Genomic DNA, 17,992 nt, shown 5'->3' on the forward strand with positions numbered 1-17,992 from the left:
CTGAAAGTGAAATCAAGAAAACACTCCCATTTACCACTGCAACAAAAAGAATAAAATACCTAGGAATAAACCTACCCAAGGAGACAAAAGACCTGTATGCAGAAAATTATAAGACACTGATGAAAGAAATTAAAGATGATACAAATAGATGGAGAGGTATACCATGTTCTTGGATTGGAAGAATCAACATTGTGAAAATGACTCTACTACCCAATGCAATCTACAGATTCAATGCAATCCCTATCAAATTACCACTGGCATTTTTCACAGAACTAGAAAAAAATTTTTCACAATTTGTATGGAAACACAAAAGATCCCAAATAGCCAAAGCAAACTTGAGAACAAAAAAATGAAGCTGGAGGAATCAGGCTCCCTGACTTCAGACTATACTACGAAGCTACAGTAGTCAAGACAGTATGGTACTGGCACAAAAGCAGAAAGATAGATCAATGGAACAGGATAGAAAGCTCAGAGATAAACCCACGCACATATGGTCACCTTATTTTTGATAAAGGAGGCAGGAATGTACAGTGGAGAAAGGACAGCCTCTTCAATAAGTGGTGCTGCGAAAACTGGACAAGTACATGTAAAAGTATGAGATTAGATCACTCCCTAACACCATACACAAAAATAAGCTCAAAATGGATTAAAGACCTTAATATATGACCAGAAACTATCAAACTCTTAGAGGAAGATATAGGCAGAACGCTCTATGACATAAATCACAGCAAGATCCTTTTTGACCCACCTCCTAGAGAAATGGAAATAAAAGCAAAAATAAACAAATGGGACCTAATGAAACTTCAAAGCTTTTGCACAGCAAAGGAAACCCTAAACAAGACCAAAAGACAACCCTCAGAATGGGAGAAAATATTTGCAAATGAAGCAACTGACAAAGGATTAATCTCCAAAATTTACAAGCAGCTCATGCAGCTCAATAACAAAAAAACAAACAACCCAATCCAAAAATGGGCAGAAGACCTAAATAGACATTTCTCCAAAGAATATATACAGACTGCCAACAAACACATGAAAGAATGCTCAACATCATTAATCATTAGAGAAATGCAAATCAAAACTACAATGAGATATCATCTCACACCAGTCAGAATGGCCATCATCAAAAAATCTAGAAACAATAAATGCTGGAGAGGGTGTGGAGAAATGGGAACACTCTTGCTCTGCTGGTGGGAATGTGAATTGGTACAGCCACTATGGAGAATAGTATGGAGGTTCCTTAAAAAACTACAAATAGAACTAACATATGACCCAGCAATCCCACTACTGGGCATATACCCTGAGAAAACCATAATTCAAAAAGAGTCATGTACCAAAATGCTCATTGCAGCTCTATTTACAATAGCCCAGAGATGGAAACAACCTAAGTGCCCATCTTTGGATGAATGGATAAAGGAGATGTGGCACATATATACAATGGAATATTACTCAGCCATAAAGAGAAATGAAATTGAGCTATTTGTAATGAGGTGGATAGACCTAGAGTCTGTCATACAGAGTGAAGTAAGTCAGAAAGAGAAAGACAAATACCGTTCGCTAACACATATATATGGAATTTAAGAAAAAAAAAAATGTCATGAAGAACCGAGGGGTAAGACAGGAATAAAGACACAGACCTACTAGAGAACGGACTTGAGAATATGGGGAGGGGGAAGGGTGAGCTGTGACAAAGCGAGAGAGAGGCATGGACATATATACACTACCAAACGTAAAATAGATAGCTAGTGGGAAGCAGCTGCATAGCACAGGGAGATCAGCTCGGTGCTTTGTGACCACCTGGATGGGTGGGATAGGGAGTGTGGGAGGGAGGGAGACGTAAGAGGGAAGAGATATGGGAACATATGTATACGTATAACTGATTCACTTTGTAATAAAGGAGAAACTACCACACCACTGTAAAGCAATTTTACCCCAATAAAGAGGTTAAAAAAAAAATAAGAGCGAGAGAGAAATTCGCGAGCAAAGGACCTGGAACACCCAAAACAGCTCTGAAAATGAAGAACAGAGTTGGAGGACTTGCACTATCTGATTTCAAGACTTAGTGCATATATGGGAAAAGAATCTGAAAAAGAATATATATAAAAATGTATAACTGAATCACTTTGCTGTACACCTGAAACTAACACAACACTGTAAATCAACTATACTCCAATATGTTGATAAAATTAAAATTAAAAAATAGACTTACTGTAATGAAGACAATGGAGTACTGGTGTAAAGACACACATTTAGATTGATGAATAGAATAGAGAGAGTTCAGAAATAGACTTAAACATACATGGTCAGTTGATTTTTGATAATGGTACCAAGAATTTCAATGAGGAAAGAATAATCTTTCATTAAATGACAAGTGAACTTTTGGATATCCATATTAGTATGTACAAATATATGTATGTGTATGTATGTATATATTTGTGTGTGTCTAAAAAATGAAACAGATCTTAGACATATATTTAAGAGCTAAAACTATAAACTTTCTAGAAGAATCACAGGAGAAAATTTAGGGATCTTGAATTAGACAAAGATTTCTTAATAGGACACAAAAGCACAAACTATAAAAAGAAAAATCGGTTTCATCAAAAGTAAAAACTTTTGCTCTTTCAAAGGTACTGTTAAAAAAATGAAAAGGCAAGCCACACAATATCAGAAAATATTTGCAAAGATGTATCTTTGTGTGTAAAATACATGAAAGACGTGTATTTTACAACTCAATAAGAACACAAAAAATCTATTTCTTTTATGGGCAAAGGATTTAAAGACACTCTACAAAAGAAGATATATGGATGACAAATAAGGACATGAAAAGCCATTCAACATCATTAGTTATTAGAGAAACGCAAATGAAAACCACAATGAGATACCACTATATACCTAATAGAATAGCTAAAATTAACAAAACTGACAATACTAAGTATGGACCACAATATAGAGCAACTGGAACTTTTATCCATTATTGGCGGGATTGATTGCCACTTTGGAAAACATTTTGGCATTTGTTCATCAATGGGTAAATGGTTAAACTGTGAGATATCCATACAATTCACTACTACTCAGCAATTAAAAGGAATGAACTGTGGACACATGCAACAACATAGATGAATCTCAAAAGCATCATGCTAAGTGAAAGAACCCAGACATGAAAGAAGATATACTATATAATTATATTTATATGAAAGTCTAGGAAAGGCAAATCTATAATGATAGGAAGCAGTTCAGCAGTTGCCCAGAGCCAGGGTATGGAGTCAGCACTGACTGCAAAGGGGCAAAACAAAACTTTTAGGGATAATGGAAATATTCCACAGCAAATGCAGTTTGTCAAAACTCAGTGAAATTACCATAAAATCACTAATTTTTAAAAAATTGAAGTATAGTTAATATACAATATTATGTTAGTTTCAGGTATACAACATAGTGATTAAATATTTTTATAGATTATACTCCATTTAAAGTTATTACAAAAGAATTGCTCTGTTTCCCTGTGCTGTACACCCTTGTTGCTTATTTATTTTATATACAGTAGTTTGTATCTCTTAATCCCTTACCCCTATCCTGCCCCCCCTTCCTCCCTCTCCCCACTGGTAACCACTATTTTGTTCTCTATGTCTGTGAGTCTGTTTCTGCTTTGTTGCATACATTTGTTTGTTTTATAAAATAGCTAATTTTTATTGAATGTGAATAATAACAATAAAGCTGATTAAAAGAAATCAGTAAAGACACAAACAGGTCATTAACAAAATATGAAATTCAAGTAACAGATTTTTAAAAATTTAACGATACTAGTAAACAAACAATACACTATGTACTATCATTTTTTAACTGTTTAATTGACTTTAAAATGTAAAGACTGATTACAGTTTCCAGTGAAGAGTACCTGAAGTGAGCATTCTTACACACTGCTGGTGGGAGAGTACAAAGGTACAACTTCCTGAGAACACAGAAATGTGTTTCAACAGCCTTAAAAATATTTAGAGCCTTTGATCAAGTAATTTGAATTCTAATAATTTATCCCGAGGAAACAACCAGAATGGTACAAAAAAATTATGAACAAACGTAACACTATTTATAGATGCTGACTGAATTATGTTCCTTTCATAGGATGGGATATTATTCAGTCATTTAAAATACATGTGCAGGGCTTCCCTGGTGGTGCAGTGGTTAAGGATGTGCCTGCCAATGCAGGGGACACGGGCTCAATTCCTGGTCCGGGAAGATCCCACATGCCGCAAAGCAACTAAGCCTATGTGCCACAACTACCGAGCCTGCGCTCTAGAGCCCGCGAGCCACAACTCCTGAACCCATGTGCCACAAATACTGAAGCCCGCACGCCCAGAGTCCCCGCACTGCAACGAGAAGCCACTGCAATGAGAAGCTCGCACACTGCAACGAAGAGTAGTCCCAGCTCACTGCAACTAGAGAAAGCCTGCGCACAGCAACAAAGATCCAACTCAGCCAAAAACAAATAAATAAATTTATGTTAAAAAAATAAATAAATAAAATACATGAGCATGCCCTCCCCACCGTCCACCAACAAATCCACAGACATACACACACGCACGCACACACACACACACATTCACAATATTCTCCTCGGTGTAAGAAGCAACCAGTACCATCTAAGTAATTACTACTAAAAGCCCTTTACTGACAAAAAAAGGAAGCCTAGGATTTCAGATAAGTAAAGTAGATATATATCCACGACAATGTCACAAAAAGTGATGTTACTCTATACCTTTATATCACCGTCAATTTTTTCCCATTCTTCTGCTGTGAAACTGGCTGCTGTCGCTGCAGGTTTCTCTCTCCTCAAAGCTCTACTTCCAGGAGCCAAGCCTGAAAGGCGCTTTTCACAAAATTCAGTAAGTTCAGGATAATATCCTTCCTCACCAGACCTTTTAAAAAATTCAGAATTTTAGAGTTACCACTTCATTTAGAGATCATATAGACCAGTGGTTTGCAAGCTGGGTTCCATGGAGCCCAGGGGTTCCACAGAGATCTCACAGTCTGCCCCTAACGAGGATGAAGGCTGAGCTGCTGCCTTCCCCTCACCGTCCTCAATTAGAGCAACCTCCACTTTCACATGCTAATCTATGGAGTACTGCGATGAAGGGGGAAAAAGGAGCTGCAAAGAAGACATCAATTTCCATCACACACTTTAAAAGTTGAATAGGTAACATTTTCTCTCCTCTTTAGCACACATATGTTCATTTTGCATATAAGGTAATTTTAAACTTATAAATGGAGATTCATTATTAGAGACAGGCAAAGAGTGAGACTTTGGACTTACTTTCCAATGAGGAGTTACTGTTCTAGCTCATTTTCTTTTTCTCCCCAAAGGGATAGGAAGAAAATGGCAGAAGAACAGTTTAGAACAACACACCTCTAAATTCAACCACTCAAGGAACAGAATTCCTTCCTTAGTTATACAGAGACATGCGTTCTCTTTTGCTTTTTTTTTTAAGGAAAATCAATCTTTTCCCCATTTCTTGTGAATCTGTTTACTTCTAAATTTTTAGAAAAATAAAAATAAATCCCATTTTCAAAGTAAATTAAAAACATAATCCCAAGTCAATACAATTTAATTAGGCTATTCATAAAATGTCTTTCAAACTCTTTCATCCCATAAACTTCGCATTTTCTTTTAGTCTTTAATCAAATAAAAATGAAAACGTTCTTATATGTTGAGAAAAGCGAGAGGGAAAACAATGATATGATGAGGCTATTACATCAACACTGGCTGGGGACAAGCAGGGATGCTTAGGAAGGACAGGAGGCTAAAGGTGATAAGAAAGAAAAAGGAAAAAAAGAAAGAATAAGGAAAGGACACAGCAGTAAGGAAGGGCATCAGAGGAAAGAAAAGAGAGAACCACTGCCGAGCAAAAGGAATACTACTGATGTCCCGGAAATGGGCAGTTTGTGCTCACAAGTGCTTCTGCAGTAATGAGGCGATCCTCCAAATGAAAAACCCTCAAAAAACCCCAAACAGGTGGCACAGGTTGGTAGGCCACAGGGCAGTGTTTCCTGTAGAGTTCCCTTGGCCACCTGCATGATCAGCCAGTGTGCTCGTTAAAACCATGTTCCTGGGCTCCACTCATGATTTCCTGAAGCAGAATTTCTAGGAGTGGGGCCCTCAAATTTCCATTTTCTAACAACCATGCTTGGCAAATATTAAAGTTTGACAATCACAGCCACAGGGCTCTTACCCAGAAAAGGCCTTGATTTCCTGACTTCTGGGGTCCCCCCCATCCTATCCCCCATGCGACGGCTCCCAGTGAGTCACCCACCTTTGCTGGCAGATAATGTGAAGTGGGAGAGTGCCAAAGCACTTTATCAGCATACGCAGGTGCCTCCTAACGGCTGCTTTACCGGTTCCTAGAAAGTGCCAGGAAGCAAGAAAAATGCCCTCTTGGATACTAATTAGCCTAAGTCTTGTGCTGGAAGTAGATCTAGCCAGAACCCACCAAACTAACCACAGGATTGAAACCACTATTTTGGAACCTAACATGGACAAAAACAACAATTTCAATATTGGAAAATCTGCTCCAAAATTTCTAATGTAGCTTTGAATTTTAGAAGTCAACAATATAATTAAAATTGGCAAACTGAAACATGATATGATTTTTAAACGCTTACCTGAGCACACAAAGAATTTTTTCCAAGTGTTTAACATCTGAACATTTTTCAATATACTTGAAATCCAAATGTTCAACAGGTATTTTAAATGTTTTTGTTGTTCCAAAGCCCCACAATGATGGATAATCTTTGGCAGTCATGGCTGAAATATAGTGTAGGAAAATAGTTATGAATCTAATATATACATTAATACTCAATTTGGATAGTAGGAACCATCTAGGTACTTCTGTAATATTTATTCTTCATTTCTATAGAAAAGGAGATGGAGTATTTCTTCTAAGGAGGAAGCTACTCATTGTAAATTCTCTCTCCCTGATAAGAACAGTTAACATTCATCGGGCTAAATTACTATATACCGACTTCCCTGGTGGCGTGGTGGTTAAGAATCTGCCTGCCAATGGAATCCTGAAGCCCCTGAGATTTTATGATTTGAATAAAATGTGGTGAAAAACATTTGAAATGATAAAGACACCTCTTACCTAATCAAGCGAATTTTATTCTGAACTGTTTCAACGTTTCTGAGAATCCTTTTGGAAAACTACCACTTGGGGGGGGTGGGGGTGGGTAGGAGAGATTCTCAAGACCACAAAACGTTAACTCTCAAACTCCAAAAAACAAGTCATACAATACTTTGCTCTATTTAGAACTCTTCCACATCTGTTTGCAATTTCTTTGCCTCTGATTAGAAAAAACTTTGGTCCTAATTGGCGTTAATTTCTTCTCCACCGTCCTAATCCACATCCATTTCCCATATTTCCTAATCAGTATATCAGTAATACCTCCAGCACAAACTGCAATGGGCTAGTAACACGAAAAATGGTTTTCTTCCACCTAGGCACGTTCTTTCCAGCATCCACAGGGCTGGGCGCCACCTGCAGCCAGAGACCGGAAGGAAACGGCATCCTCCAGCAGTAGCAACGGTTTCTATGTACAGCGCGGGTCAGGGACTGCCTGAGATCCGGGAGCTCTACAGCCAACCCGCAACGGTCAAGGGGCACTTAAGGACTCTACGAAACTTCTCCCCATTCCTCTGCTTTGTTCACAAGGACCGGTGGTCGCCGCCAGAGCCCGGGAACCTCCCCGCCGCACCACCACCTCCGCGTTGCCGCTCTGCCCCAACATCCGCCACCGTCAGCCCCGAGAAACAGAAGGCCCCCAGGCTGTTGCCCCGGCCGACAAGGACATCCCTCCAACTGCAGTCCGATAGTGCATTTGCTCCTCCGGGTCCGTCTTCCACCCCGGCTCCCAGAGGAAGGGATTGCGATGGAGAGACGTAGTTTACTCCTGGCCTGCAGATACTCACCTGGTTCAGACCCCAAGCCTTGCGGAAGCCGCAGCCACACACCACCAGTCGCGCGGCTCGTAACCAAGGAGGGGCGTGTCGCCCCGCCCCACTCACCCCACTCCGGCACCAGAGGGCTTGCGGCGGACCGCCGGGGGCGGGGATTAGGGCGTCTGCGTGATGACAGGCTAGTCTCCGGTTTGCCATCCGGCTGATTGGCCTTGCAGACCCAGCTTCACCCGAACAGAAGAACGTTAGCCGAGAAATAAGAGTTGCAATTCCACGTGCCCTGTAATTTTCTTTTCACGCACACTTTGGTTTTTTTCTGGTTACAATTATGTACATATACAATTATGCTGAATAAACAAGCAGGATAAAAACTAACTCAAAGGAAATGGACTATGCAGGCAAATGAAAATTACCACTATCATCTTCATAAAGACATTGCGTCCAATAATTAATAGATGGATTAGAAAGTAAAGTTGAAGAAATCTTTCACAGAGCAGATAAAGAAAAAAAAGGAAATCGAAAAAGATGAAAAAGTTAGGTCTAATATTAGATTTAAAAGATCTAGAGAGAATACTGAGGGTAGGAAGTTATCAATTCAAGAAAAATTTCCAGAATTGAAGAGCTTGAGTTTCCAGACTGAAAGCACCCACCAAGTGACCAAAACAGGGAAGGAAAACAGACCCACACCAAGGCACAAACTGCAAAATTTCAGGACACTGGCAAAGAAAATTCTAAGTTTCTAGAGCGAAAAGAGGTCACATACAAAGCATTAGGAAGAATAGTTTTGGACTTCCCCACAATAATACAGAAAACTAGATGACATTCTGACACTGGGGAAGAACACAAGACAGGTCATTTCAGGCAGAGAGAAAGGCAGGAGCACAGGCAAAAAGGTCCGTTATCTGCTTAAGGAACTGCAAACATCTCCTTAAAACCAAGATTGAGAGGTGGGCTGAAGTGGTGACAGAGGCAGGAAAGGAGTCTATACTATTCCCAAATATACTATTCCCAATAGTTTTCGTTTTATCAAAATGGGAAGCTACTAAGAATTTTCAGCAAGACAGTGCTGTGCAATTTCTATTTTACAATGAGCAAGCTGGGAATAGTGGTCCAGCGGTTAGGACTCTACAATGAGCAAGCTAAAGAGTATGGAAAACAGCAAGACCAGTAACTGAGACTAATCCTAAGACTGATACAAGCACCTGTGCAGAAAATGCTAATACTTTCTGTAATGGTGTTAACAGTTATTAGATTAAGAGTTTTTATGGAGTATTTAATTTTATCTTGCAGCAAACCTTTGACATAGGTGCTATTATTTCATGCCCATTTTACAAATAAGGAAAGTGAATCTTGGTAGTCACTGACATAGAACAAGGGACACTCTGGGAATACGGACCCAAAGCCTTTTGCCGAAGTCCATACTGTTTACTGTGCTCCTAAGTACTAACCAATTCACAAGTCCTATTCAACTTCAAAACATATCTCACAACCAGCTACTTCTCACTCCCTCTACGCCTACCCTGGCCCAGCCACCATTACTCTTAGCCTGAACTTTTACAGGTGGCCCCTAACTGGCTTCCCACCATCCCGTCCCTATATTGTCCATTCCCACAGAACAGACCCAGTAATCTTTTAAGTCTGGACAGAGGGTGGAGGGTGGATGGATGTGCATGTATTTGTACACGTAAGAAGGCAACTTGTTTTTACGTGTTCTCAGTTTACACTTTCTCACTTTATGTGATATTTTAATCTTCTTAAAATTGGTCATTTATGATTTCATCTACTAGTTTTGAATGTCATTAACTTCAATCTCTGAAGATAGCTTCAGAGTCTAAAAGCACTGAACTATCATTAATTCCTTGACTTTGACAAGCTGAAGTCAAAAGAAATAAACTGGCCAGTAATTGAGTAGCAGCGCTGGATTTGAACCAATTTCCATGTATTGATATTTTTGATGGACCTGCGTGTCTACAGCCATTGGTAAGCAGTTTAGTAGGGGACAAGTTATGTATTAGCTTCAAGCTCAGATTTACTGATTTTTATATTTATAGAGTACTATTCAAAAGGATCTTTTAAAAGCAATTTTATATCTATTTTACCTTTTCCTAAAACTATCCAGGTAGGCAAGAGGTAAAATTACATCCATTTTATAGATGATGGGGACACGAAGAGGTAACTGAAACGATGGTCTTGAGTTCCAGTGGTTAATACTTTTCCCATTAAACCACTATCTAATTAACCAAATAACAGTATTCAATTAAACTATTGATACACAAAGGAGCTATGATGAAATTAGAATAGTTAAGAGCAACATTACCCAATGAGTTGTGGTTTAGGAGGCTGTCATAAAGAGATATTTATTGGGACTCTTGTACAAAAAGGACCAGCTCAAGAAGGAACATGGCAGGGCTTCCCTGGTGGCGCAGTGGTTGAGAGTCTGCCTGCCGATGCAGGGGACATGGGTTCGTGCCCTGGTCTGGGAAGATCCCACGTGCCGCGGAGCGGCTGCGCCTGTGAGCCATGGCCAGTGAGCCTGCGCTCCGCAACGGGAGAGGCCACAACAGTGAGAGGCCCGCATAGCACAAAAAAAAAAAAAAGGAACATGGCAGAATTACAAAATTATGAAAGCCACAGTCCAGGAAAACCTGGACCAAGGAAGCATTCTTTAAAAATCTTGAGTATGGTAGTACTTTGTATAGCACATAATAAATTTACAGAACTTAATATTTGAGGATGGTAGTAGAAACAACGTTTTGTTTTCTTTTTTAAACGGCACAGTTGCACAGTTGATACTTTCAATGTGCGAGACACACAAAACTATTAACAAAGTTGAAATATATCTAATCGAATCCTGGAACAGATGGAGTATCTGAGCATCCATATCCCTATCAAGGCAAAAGCTTTAAACATTCATCCAATTTAGTGTAAACCAACTCCTATTTTTTCTATATCCTGAAAGCAGAGTTTTTTACCTTAATGAATGATTACACCTGGGAAACCGCACCTGCCTTAATTGTCTGCTTCATCCACTTTACTTGGGGTTGATTTTGCCTTAGAGAAAGCAATCATTAAAGTTTCTTTTCCCTTGCCAAAGATTTAAAAAACAGTCAAGCATTATATACAAATACAGAAAGGCCTATGCCAAGTTAACAAATAAATTATAACTCAAAATGAGGTATGCACACTGATAGTAAGTGCGCTGGTATACTCTATACAAAATGAGGCTGGAGAGTTTACAAACAATTGGTGATGTAAAACAGTGGTTTCCTAGGAACTTACTTAATCAGACCTTTAAAGGGCCCTAGCAAACTTCATTTTTAACAAGGGCCCCAGATGATTCTAGGTTTTGATTGAAGTGTAGTTTGGGGAATCACTTTTAACCTTCAGTGTGTGTCAGATTACATATACGATAAAATTAAATTACAAACCATGTAACTGAACAAAAATATCTTTATATAAGCTATTAATAGATACCTAAATACAATATGGTTTTTAAAATGAAATCATGTGTATATAGTTGTATTCATAAAGTACACTAATCAAAAGCTATATGACAACATTAATAGCAAATCCAAATCCAAATGAAGACATTCCTCTGTATTTCATCTTTCATCGAGCATCAAAAACCACCACTATACAAAAACTGAGTTAAGGACAAAATAAGTACTTCAAAATTATATTAAAAATTTAATACTTCCAAGTCACTTTCTCTTTGCAATAAGCTAGTTATTTAATCTAAAATGCACAAAAGAATGAAGTTCACTATTTACTATGATAATTAGAAATGAACTAAAAAAATAAACTATTTTAATTATTAGCCCCCCCGCCATGATACAAGAGACCAATGCACCAAGAAACACTAAAGCAGTGTTAAAAGTGATAATTTAGTGATCTAAAAAACACTGGTAGTTATTATATAACAATTTACTCTCAGTCTTTCAGCTAATTTGTAAGCCTCACTTATTCCATTAGGTAGCATACAAACTCAATATCTGTATTTCTCCTTGTATCATTTAGTTTGCCCATAAACTGAAGCTCAAGAATGAGTACTTATATACAGAATCCCTGAAAAAATACACTTATGAAAGCCCAAATCAACTAGTATTTAGATTATTTAGTATATGTCTATACCCTGGAGTACTGGTCCATGAAAATGCTAATCATGGCTTTTTTTTGGTAAGCAATCCAAGTTGTTACCATTTTTACCAGAAATTAGTCTTTGACTATCAAACCATGCATTATTTTTCACTTCCTCTTATCTCATAGTCATAAAGCTTAGTTAGAAGGATACGTCTTTTAGTCCTTTTCTTGTACATTATTCTGTATCCACATTCTCTGCAACGGATTGGATCCCTTGATTTTATTTCATTTTCTGTGTGACATTCTAGAAACAAAACACGTTTATTCAATGCCTAAAAGAGAAATATTACAGACGAGCAAATTATCTTAACCATACTTTTCACCCAAAGCACTAAAATATAGTATACTCAGTCTCAAGGGTATGTTGCCATTACCAACATATTAAGGGAGAAAGAAAAAAAGAGTGGCAGACAATGCATTTTTCCTAGGAAAGAAAATGAAATCTTAATAAGAGGATTTTTTTTAAGATTGTTAAAGTTGTTCTGCTTTCTAACTTTAAAGATGACTCATTTAAGCCAAAGATAAATGCAGTAATTTTTTTAAAACCGAGGTGAAATACTCTTACTTTTGTGTTACTCTTACCTCCACAGATATATATCATTGGCTGCTGCTTTGGGGGTTGAACGTCCTTCTGGGTGTCCATTGTTGTCCCTGAAATCACAGACTCAAATATTTAATATCTCAAATGGCATCCTCACAAATCTAACCAGGCCTCATGTTTCTCGGAGAAAGCTAAAAAGGTCCCAATTCCTAATCTGTGCTTTTTTCAAACCCTATAGGTGGGTCTAAAGAACGAAACAAAAAAACAACGTATTGTGCATTTACCCCCAAACTGGACACAATAATAAACACTTTACATATGTCATTTCAATTATGCATGCCATTTCATTATAATCTTTACAACAATTCTAGGAGGTATTACTCTTATTTTACAGATGAAGGAACTGGGGTTTAAAGAAGTTAATTTGGGCAGGATTATTCATCTGTTAAGAGTCAGAGATTTAGATCTGACTGCAAAGCTCGCGTCTTCATATAACACAAGTTCCAAACTTTAGCAAGAGATTGCCAAAAAACTGTATCCCTCAACAGGAGAACGTGCGAACCGAAGATAAGGGAAGAACAAAGAAATAACTCCCAACAGTTAAAACGCCAACAGCTAAAGAGGCAAACAACCCAACAGCTAAAGAGGCAAAGGCCTAACAGCATCGACTCTATCCCCAGTCTCTCCCGACTCTAACCCCACACCAAACCTGTTTAGCCCCTAGCGTCTTTCCAGTTTTGGCCCAAATACCCACCCCCCCCAATCCGCCAATTACCTACCCACGTAACACGGAGAAACTTCGCCGCTTCTTCGAACAGATTACGCCTCGCCGCTGTATGGCAGCCAACTTCCGGCGCTGGCTTATGACGCAAGCGGAGTCTCCGCCCCTTCCGCCCCAGGTGTGGCAGAGAAAGTCGGATTGAGTACAGGTGGTGAAGCTGGTTTGTTTTTTTTGTTGTTGTTGTTTTGGTGGTTTTTTTTGCGGTACGCGGGCCTCTTACTGCTGTGGCCTCTCCCGTTGCGGAGCACAGGCTCCGGACGCGCAGGCTCAGCGGCCATGGCTCACGGGCACAGCCGCTCCGCAGCATGTGGGATCTTCCCGGACCGGGGCACGAACCCGCGTCCCCTGCATCGGCAGGCGGACTCTCAACCACTGCGCCACCAGGGAAGCCCAGCTGCTGCTTTTTCTGTATTTCAGACTCCGGACAAAAGTGCTTGTTTCGGTCTCACCTGTTTTCACTTTTCAGGGAAGTAAAGCGTTTTAGAAGCTCCTCAAGTCGAAGGAGGTTTGTTTCTCTGACATATGAAGTCGGTAGAAAGTAACACTTTTCCAGGAGGGCAGAGGGTTAGAAGAGAAACCCAAGTGAAGTGCTCGTGGAATCCTAGGCTGACCGTTACTCCGAGGAACGTAGAAGAATCGGCTCCACCGCTGATTTCCACGTAGAAAAGCACTTTTCAGATTATGCATTTCCAGTCGTTTGATACCTGTGCCGGGGCAGTGGAGCAGCCGCCCCTATCCTTCCTTAGAATCATTTCGTTTTTGCTTTTCGCCCCTTTCTCTCCTAGGCTCCCGTCATCCCTGTAACCCCCTCCTTTTACTCGTTTTAAAGCACAGGTGGGCTTGCGGGCAGCTATGTCAATTACTCCCACTTAACGCTAAGGGATTTAGGTAGTGGTAGCTGTCCATTGAGCCTCCTTTCATCCCATGTATTAATTCCTTCCCAGAAGAACAAAACGACTTGTCCAGTGGAGGCGTGTTCTTTCCAAGATCAAAATTTTAGTGAGACTAGTAACAGTTGGGTTCACAACATTTGCATTCGTTTGCTTCTTTCACAGCAGGTATTTTACTTATATCACGAGAGAGAAGAAAATGAAGTTATTAAAAATTTAGAAACTAACCAGTTGTTAATAACTATTTTAGTTAATCTGAGAAGCAGGTTTCTTTCTGCCCAACATGCACTACTTTGGTTTTTATTAAGCAGGCTATACCGCTTTTCGGTCTTCCATCCAGCAACTTGGGAACCTTGAGCCTCACCTTTCACTTCCAGAAGGAATTCCAACTGGTTGCACCTCCACAGACCAGCCTGAGAGATTTAACTCGATTTTCTCAGTCTTCCTAGCTGCCGATTTTTAAATTTCCAGGAAACACAGTGGACTGTCCTGCTTCTTTCTCCACAGATAGGCTAAGATAGAACATAAATATTTTAATCATCAGCTCTCTTACGAAATACCCCTCCTCTTAGCCAAAGGGAAGAGGTAATCCAATAGAACAGTCAAAATTAGCTTCACTCAAGAAATATTAGGTAAAACCATTGTCATGATAAGAGAAAGATTATGGAGTGATCCAGAAAGTGTAACTTTAATCATTGCAAACTGACCTGGGTTCTGACTATGCAGCTTGAGGTTATCAAGATGATGCTGGCACATAACACAGTTTGTGGAGATCAGAATGGATCAACACATGTAGAATACAAATGGGTCCTGGAACCCTACAGAGAGTTAGGGTAAAGACAAGTTATAGCAAGGAGATCCAGAATTTCAACAAGAGTTCATGTCGAGGCTAGTTCCCAATGCAACATTCTCTTTCCTATCAGCAGGAACCAGTAATTTTAGGATCATTTTGGAGCATGGTCTGTGGACGCTGTTATCAATGGTGACAGCTAACTTTTCTTGAGCATTTGCTACGTGCCGGACATCATCGCATTGCTCTCTCTTAATGAGGGCATTTGTTTTGCCAACTTGGATACTAGTGTTTTTAAATGCTTACATTGCAATAATATGGTTATGGAGATGCAAGTTACTATTTTCCCCGAGTATCTGTTTTCCTTTTTCTTGATCATACTCATTTAAGTATACCTGCATAGCTTGACTATCATGGTGATGGAAAACCCTTTCAGTATGTTTTCCTGGATGGTCTCCAAAAGAAGCGTTAGCTCTGTGGAAAACATATGGGTTTTAGAATTCTGAGGTCAGTAATGAGATTACACCCAATCCAGAAAGGGAAGGGAAAAGGCCAAAGACTGTGATGTGTAAAGAATAGGAAAATATAGCTCAGTGGCTTAAATTTGCGGTATATGAGTAAAGCTAGGGCAAGCTACATGTAACTAGGTGTCTTTTTGCCATTTTTGGGGTGGGGAGGGCTGTAAAATTATTCTTCGAGTGAATAGAAGGGAGTTATGATACATTCTTTTACTCTTCAGTTGTAACAAAATATCTAAAGAAAAATTACTAGAGAAAGAGAAAAGGGCAATGTTTAATCGTGTTTTGGGGTCGTGTGGCTTTTATTTAACCATAGGCAAAATCCCCTGCCCTGTTTACAGTGGAGTGGGGAGCAGACCTTACACAAAGTAAGTAAATAATACAGTATTTTATAAGGTGATAAATTATATGGAGAAAATTCAGGAGAGGAGGCTTGCAAGTGCTGGGCAGGGAGTGGCAAAATAGAGGCTTGATTGTAATAGAGACTGGTTTGAGGACCTAGAAAGGACACTACTCATTCTATCCGAACGTGTGAGGGAGGCTTCAGGGAGGTGCCATCTTGAAGAATGTGTAATTCACCAATTCCTTGCCTTAAGTCCTACAGGTACCACAAACGTAACAACCTCGCACTAGATTCATCTTATTTTCTCCCAAACCTGTACTCTTCGCTCCTCACCCCCTGCTGCATGCAGTTCATTCAGCCAACTGAATCAGGTGTAGGTTCTTCTCCACCCCCATTATCTTCCAGAGTAATGCAGTAGCTTCCTAAGCCACCCTCACCTCTCTTCCTTCTGTCTTCCATTCTGCCACCAGAGTGGTCCTTCTAAAATGTCCTACATTGCCTGGGACTTCCCTGGGGGTGCAGCGGTTAAGAATCCACCTGCCAGTGGGGGACAGGGGTTCGAGCCCTGGTCCGGGAAGATCCCACATGTTGCGGAGCAGCTAAGCCCGTGCGCCAAAACTACCGAGTCTGCGCTCTAGAGCCCACGAGCCACAACTACTGAGCCCGCGTGTCTAGAGCCTGTGCTCTGCAACAAGAGAAGCCACCGCAATGAGAAGCCTGCGCACAGCAACGAAAAGTAGCCCCCGCTCACCGCAACTAGAGAAAGCTCGCGCGTAGGATAAACTTCAGACTCTTAATGTGCATCCAAAACTCTCCACGGCTTGGCTTCTTCCCCTTGTCAAGAATTTTCTTTGCCCTTTCCTCAAACCAGTCTTAGTTTCCAGCTGTAACAAATTATTTGTAGTTTCTCTAATGTGCCCAACTGTTTCAATTTTCCTGCTGGTACATTTTGTTTCAAGTTTAGAATCACCTGCTATCTGTCTTTAAAGATGCTACCCTTCCTTCAAAATCCACCTCATATCACAGTCTATATAAAGGTAGCTCTGCCCACTCTTCCGCTGTAGATTTAGTTGATCCCTTTTCTTTTGTGTTACTACCATTCCTCTACTATAGCACTTACACCAGTGAGCCCTTCAGGGCAGTAACTGCGCCATTCCATCTTTGTATTCCCAGTACCTAACCCAATAATTGGCACATAGTCAGAGCTTAATCATTGTTAGTGAGTTTGATTTTGGATATATGGCATTTAGTATAACTGTGGGGCATCCACATGGAGAAATGTTCTGTCGGAGGAGAGTGGTAGCAGTGGCTGTTACTGGCTTTAAAGTAATCCTTTTAACTCTGAATGAGAATTATGTAAGCACAGAATGGTAAAGTAAGAAAAATGTTGGGTAGGACGCCCATTTAGGGAGTAAGTAGAGGAAAAGAAGCCAGAAAAAAAGAATTAGGAAGAAGTTGCCAAGAGCAGAAGGACACACATAAAACATAAAACATCCCTTTTTAGATGCCTAAAAAAACAAGCATAATGATGTCTAGAGATGCTGTAACCAAGTTAGTCAAACCTTTCAGACTTTATCCTGTGTATAGCTGAACTTCTAACCTAAAATGAGTCATTCTGTTTGTAACCTGCTTTTCACGCTTGATTTCATCTCCGGAAACATTTTCAAGTGAATGTTTTCCTACATTATTTTTAATAGCATCCCACTGTAGGACCTGTTAACCTTGCTATACAGTGTTCCCCGAAGTTAAAATGGGGAGGGGAGAAGAGCCTATCAAATTAGGAAGCCCTCATGGAGCCTCGGAGGGGTGTGGGCATGGAGGGATGGGAAAGCGAGTACAGACTTCCTCGGGCGGAGGCTGGGCCGGGGGCCTGCGGGTCGCGGGGCCGCCGGCTGGGGCGCCGCGGAGCGAGAGGAAGGGGCGGCGCGGGGCGGCGCGCAGCGGTTACTCAGGGCGGGCCGTTCAAACCGAAGGAGGGAAACGCGGCGGCCCCACACGAAGCTGGCGTGGGGGTTGCCATAGCCTGGCGTCGCTGAAGGCGAGGCCGCGG

At 40.3% G+C, this 17,992-nt stretch overlaps 3 protein-coding genes across 3 annotated transcripts in view; all 3 read right to left on the bottom strand.

The window, feature by feature from the left end:
• SPAG1 (sperm associated antigen 1) overlaps window positions 1-7,496 on the bottom strand; it is a 100,084-nt gene extending 92,588 nt beyond the window's left edge. The window contains exons 1-3 of the mRNA XM_079901986.1: window positions 7,428-7,496; window positions 6,649-6,790; window positions 4,748-4,907 (exon numbers count right to left, since the gene is read on the bottom strand). Of these exons, the coding sequence (XP_079758112.1) occupies window positions 4,748-4,907; window positions 6,649-6,788 (300 nt within the window). The 5' untranslated portion in view covers window positions 6,789-6,790; window positions 7,428-7,496. The remainder of the gene's footprint in view (window positions 1-4,747; window positions 4,908-6,648; window positions 6,791-7,427) is intronic.
• A 3,879-nt stretch (window positions 7,497-11,375) lies between these two features.
• Window positions 11,376-13,716, bottom strand: POLR2K (RNA polymerase II, I and III subunit K). The gene is made up of 4 exons (XM_079901993.1): window positions 13,400-13,716; window positions 12,662-12,730; window positions 12,231-12,323; window positions 11,376-11,571 (listed from the first exon to the last, which is right to left on the bottom strand). The coding sequence occupies exons 2-4, from the start codon at window positions 12,720-12,722 to the stop codon at window positions 11,549-11,551; spliced, it is 177 nt and encodes a 58-aa protein (XP_079758119.1). The 5' UTR covers window positions 12,723-12,730; window positions 13,400-13,716; the 3' UTR covers window positions 11,376-11,548.
• Window positions 13,717-14,593: 877 nt separating this feature from the next.
• LOC307176350 (uncharacterized protein) overlaps window positions 14,594-17,992 on the bottom strand; it is a gene marked incomplete at its 5' end in the record, with an annotated part of 36,703 nt that continues 33,304 nt past the window's right edge. The window contains one exon of the mRNA XM_079902399.1: window positions 14,594-15,109. Within this exon, the coding sequence (XP_079758525.1) occupies window positions 15,075-15,109 (35 nt within the window). The 3' untranslated portion in view covers window positions 14,594-15,074. The remainder of the gene's footprint in view (window positions 15,110-17,992) is intronic.

Source organism: Stenella coeruleoalba (genome assembly GCF_951394435.1).
Source record: "Stenella coeruleoalba genome assembly, chromosome: 17".
Lineage (NCBI taxonomy): Eukaryota > Metazoa > Chordata > Mammalia > Artiodactyla > Delphinidae > Stenella > Stenella coeruleoalba.

What these genes read in the sequence shown, in the direction of transcription:
- POLR2K (XM_079901993.1), bottom strand. Translation starts at nt 12,722, where the DNA reads ATGGACACCCAGAAGGACGTTCAACCCCCAAAGCAGCAGCCAATGATA. An exon ending in AATGATATATATCTGTGGAG is followed by an intron (nt 12,324 to 12,661) that starts GTAAGAGTAACA and finishes TTTTGTTTCTAG; the next exon opens with AATGTCACACAGAAAATGAA. An exon ending in CAAGAAAAGGACTAAAAGAC is followed by an intron (nt 11,572 to 12,230) that starts GTATCCTTCTAA and finishes GTTTTTGTATAG; the next exon opens with TGGTGGTTTTTGATGCTCGA.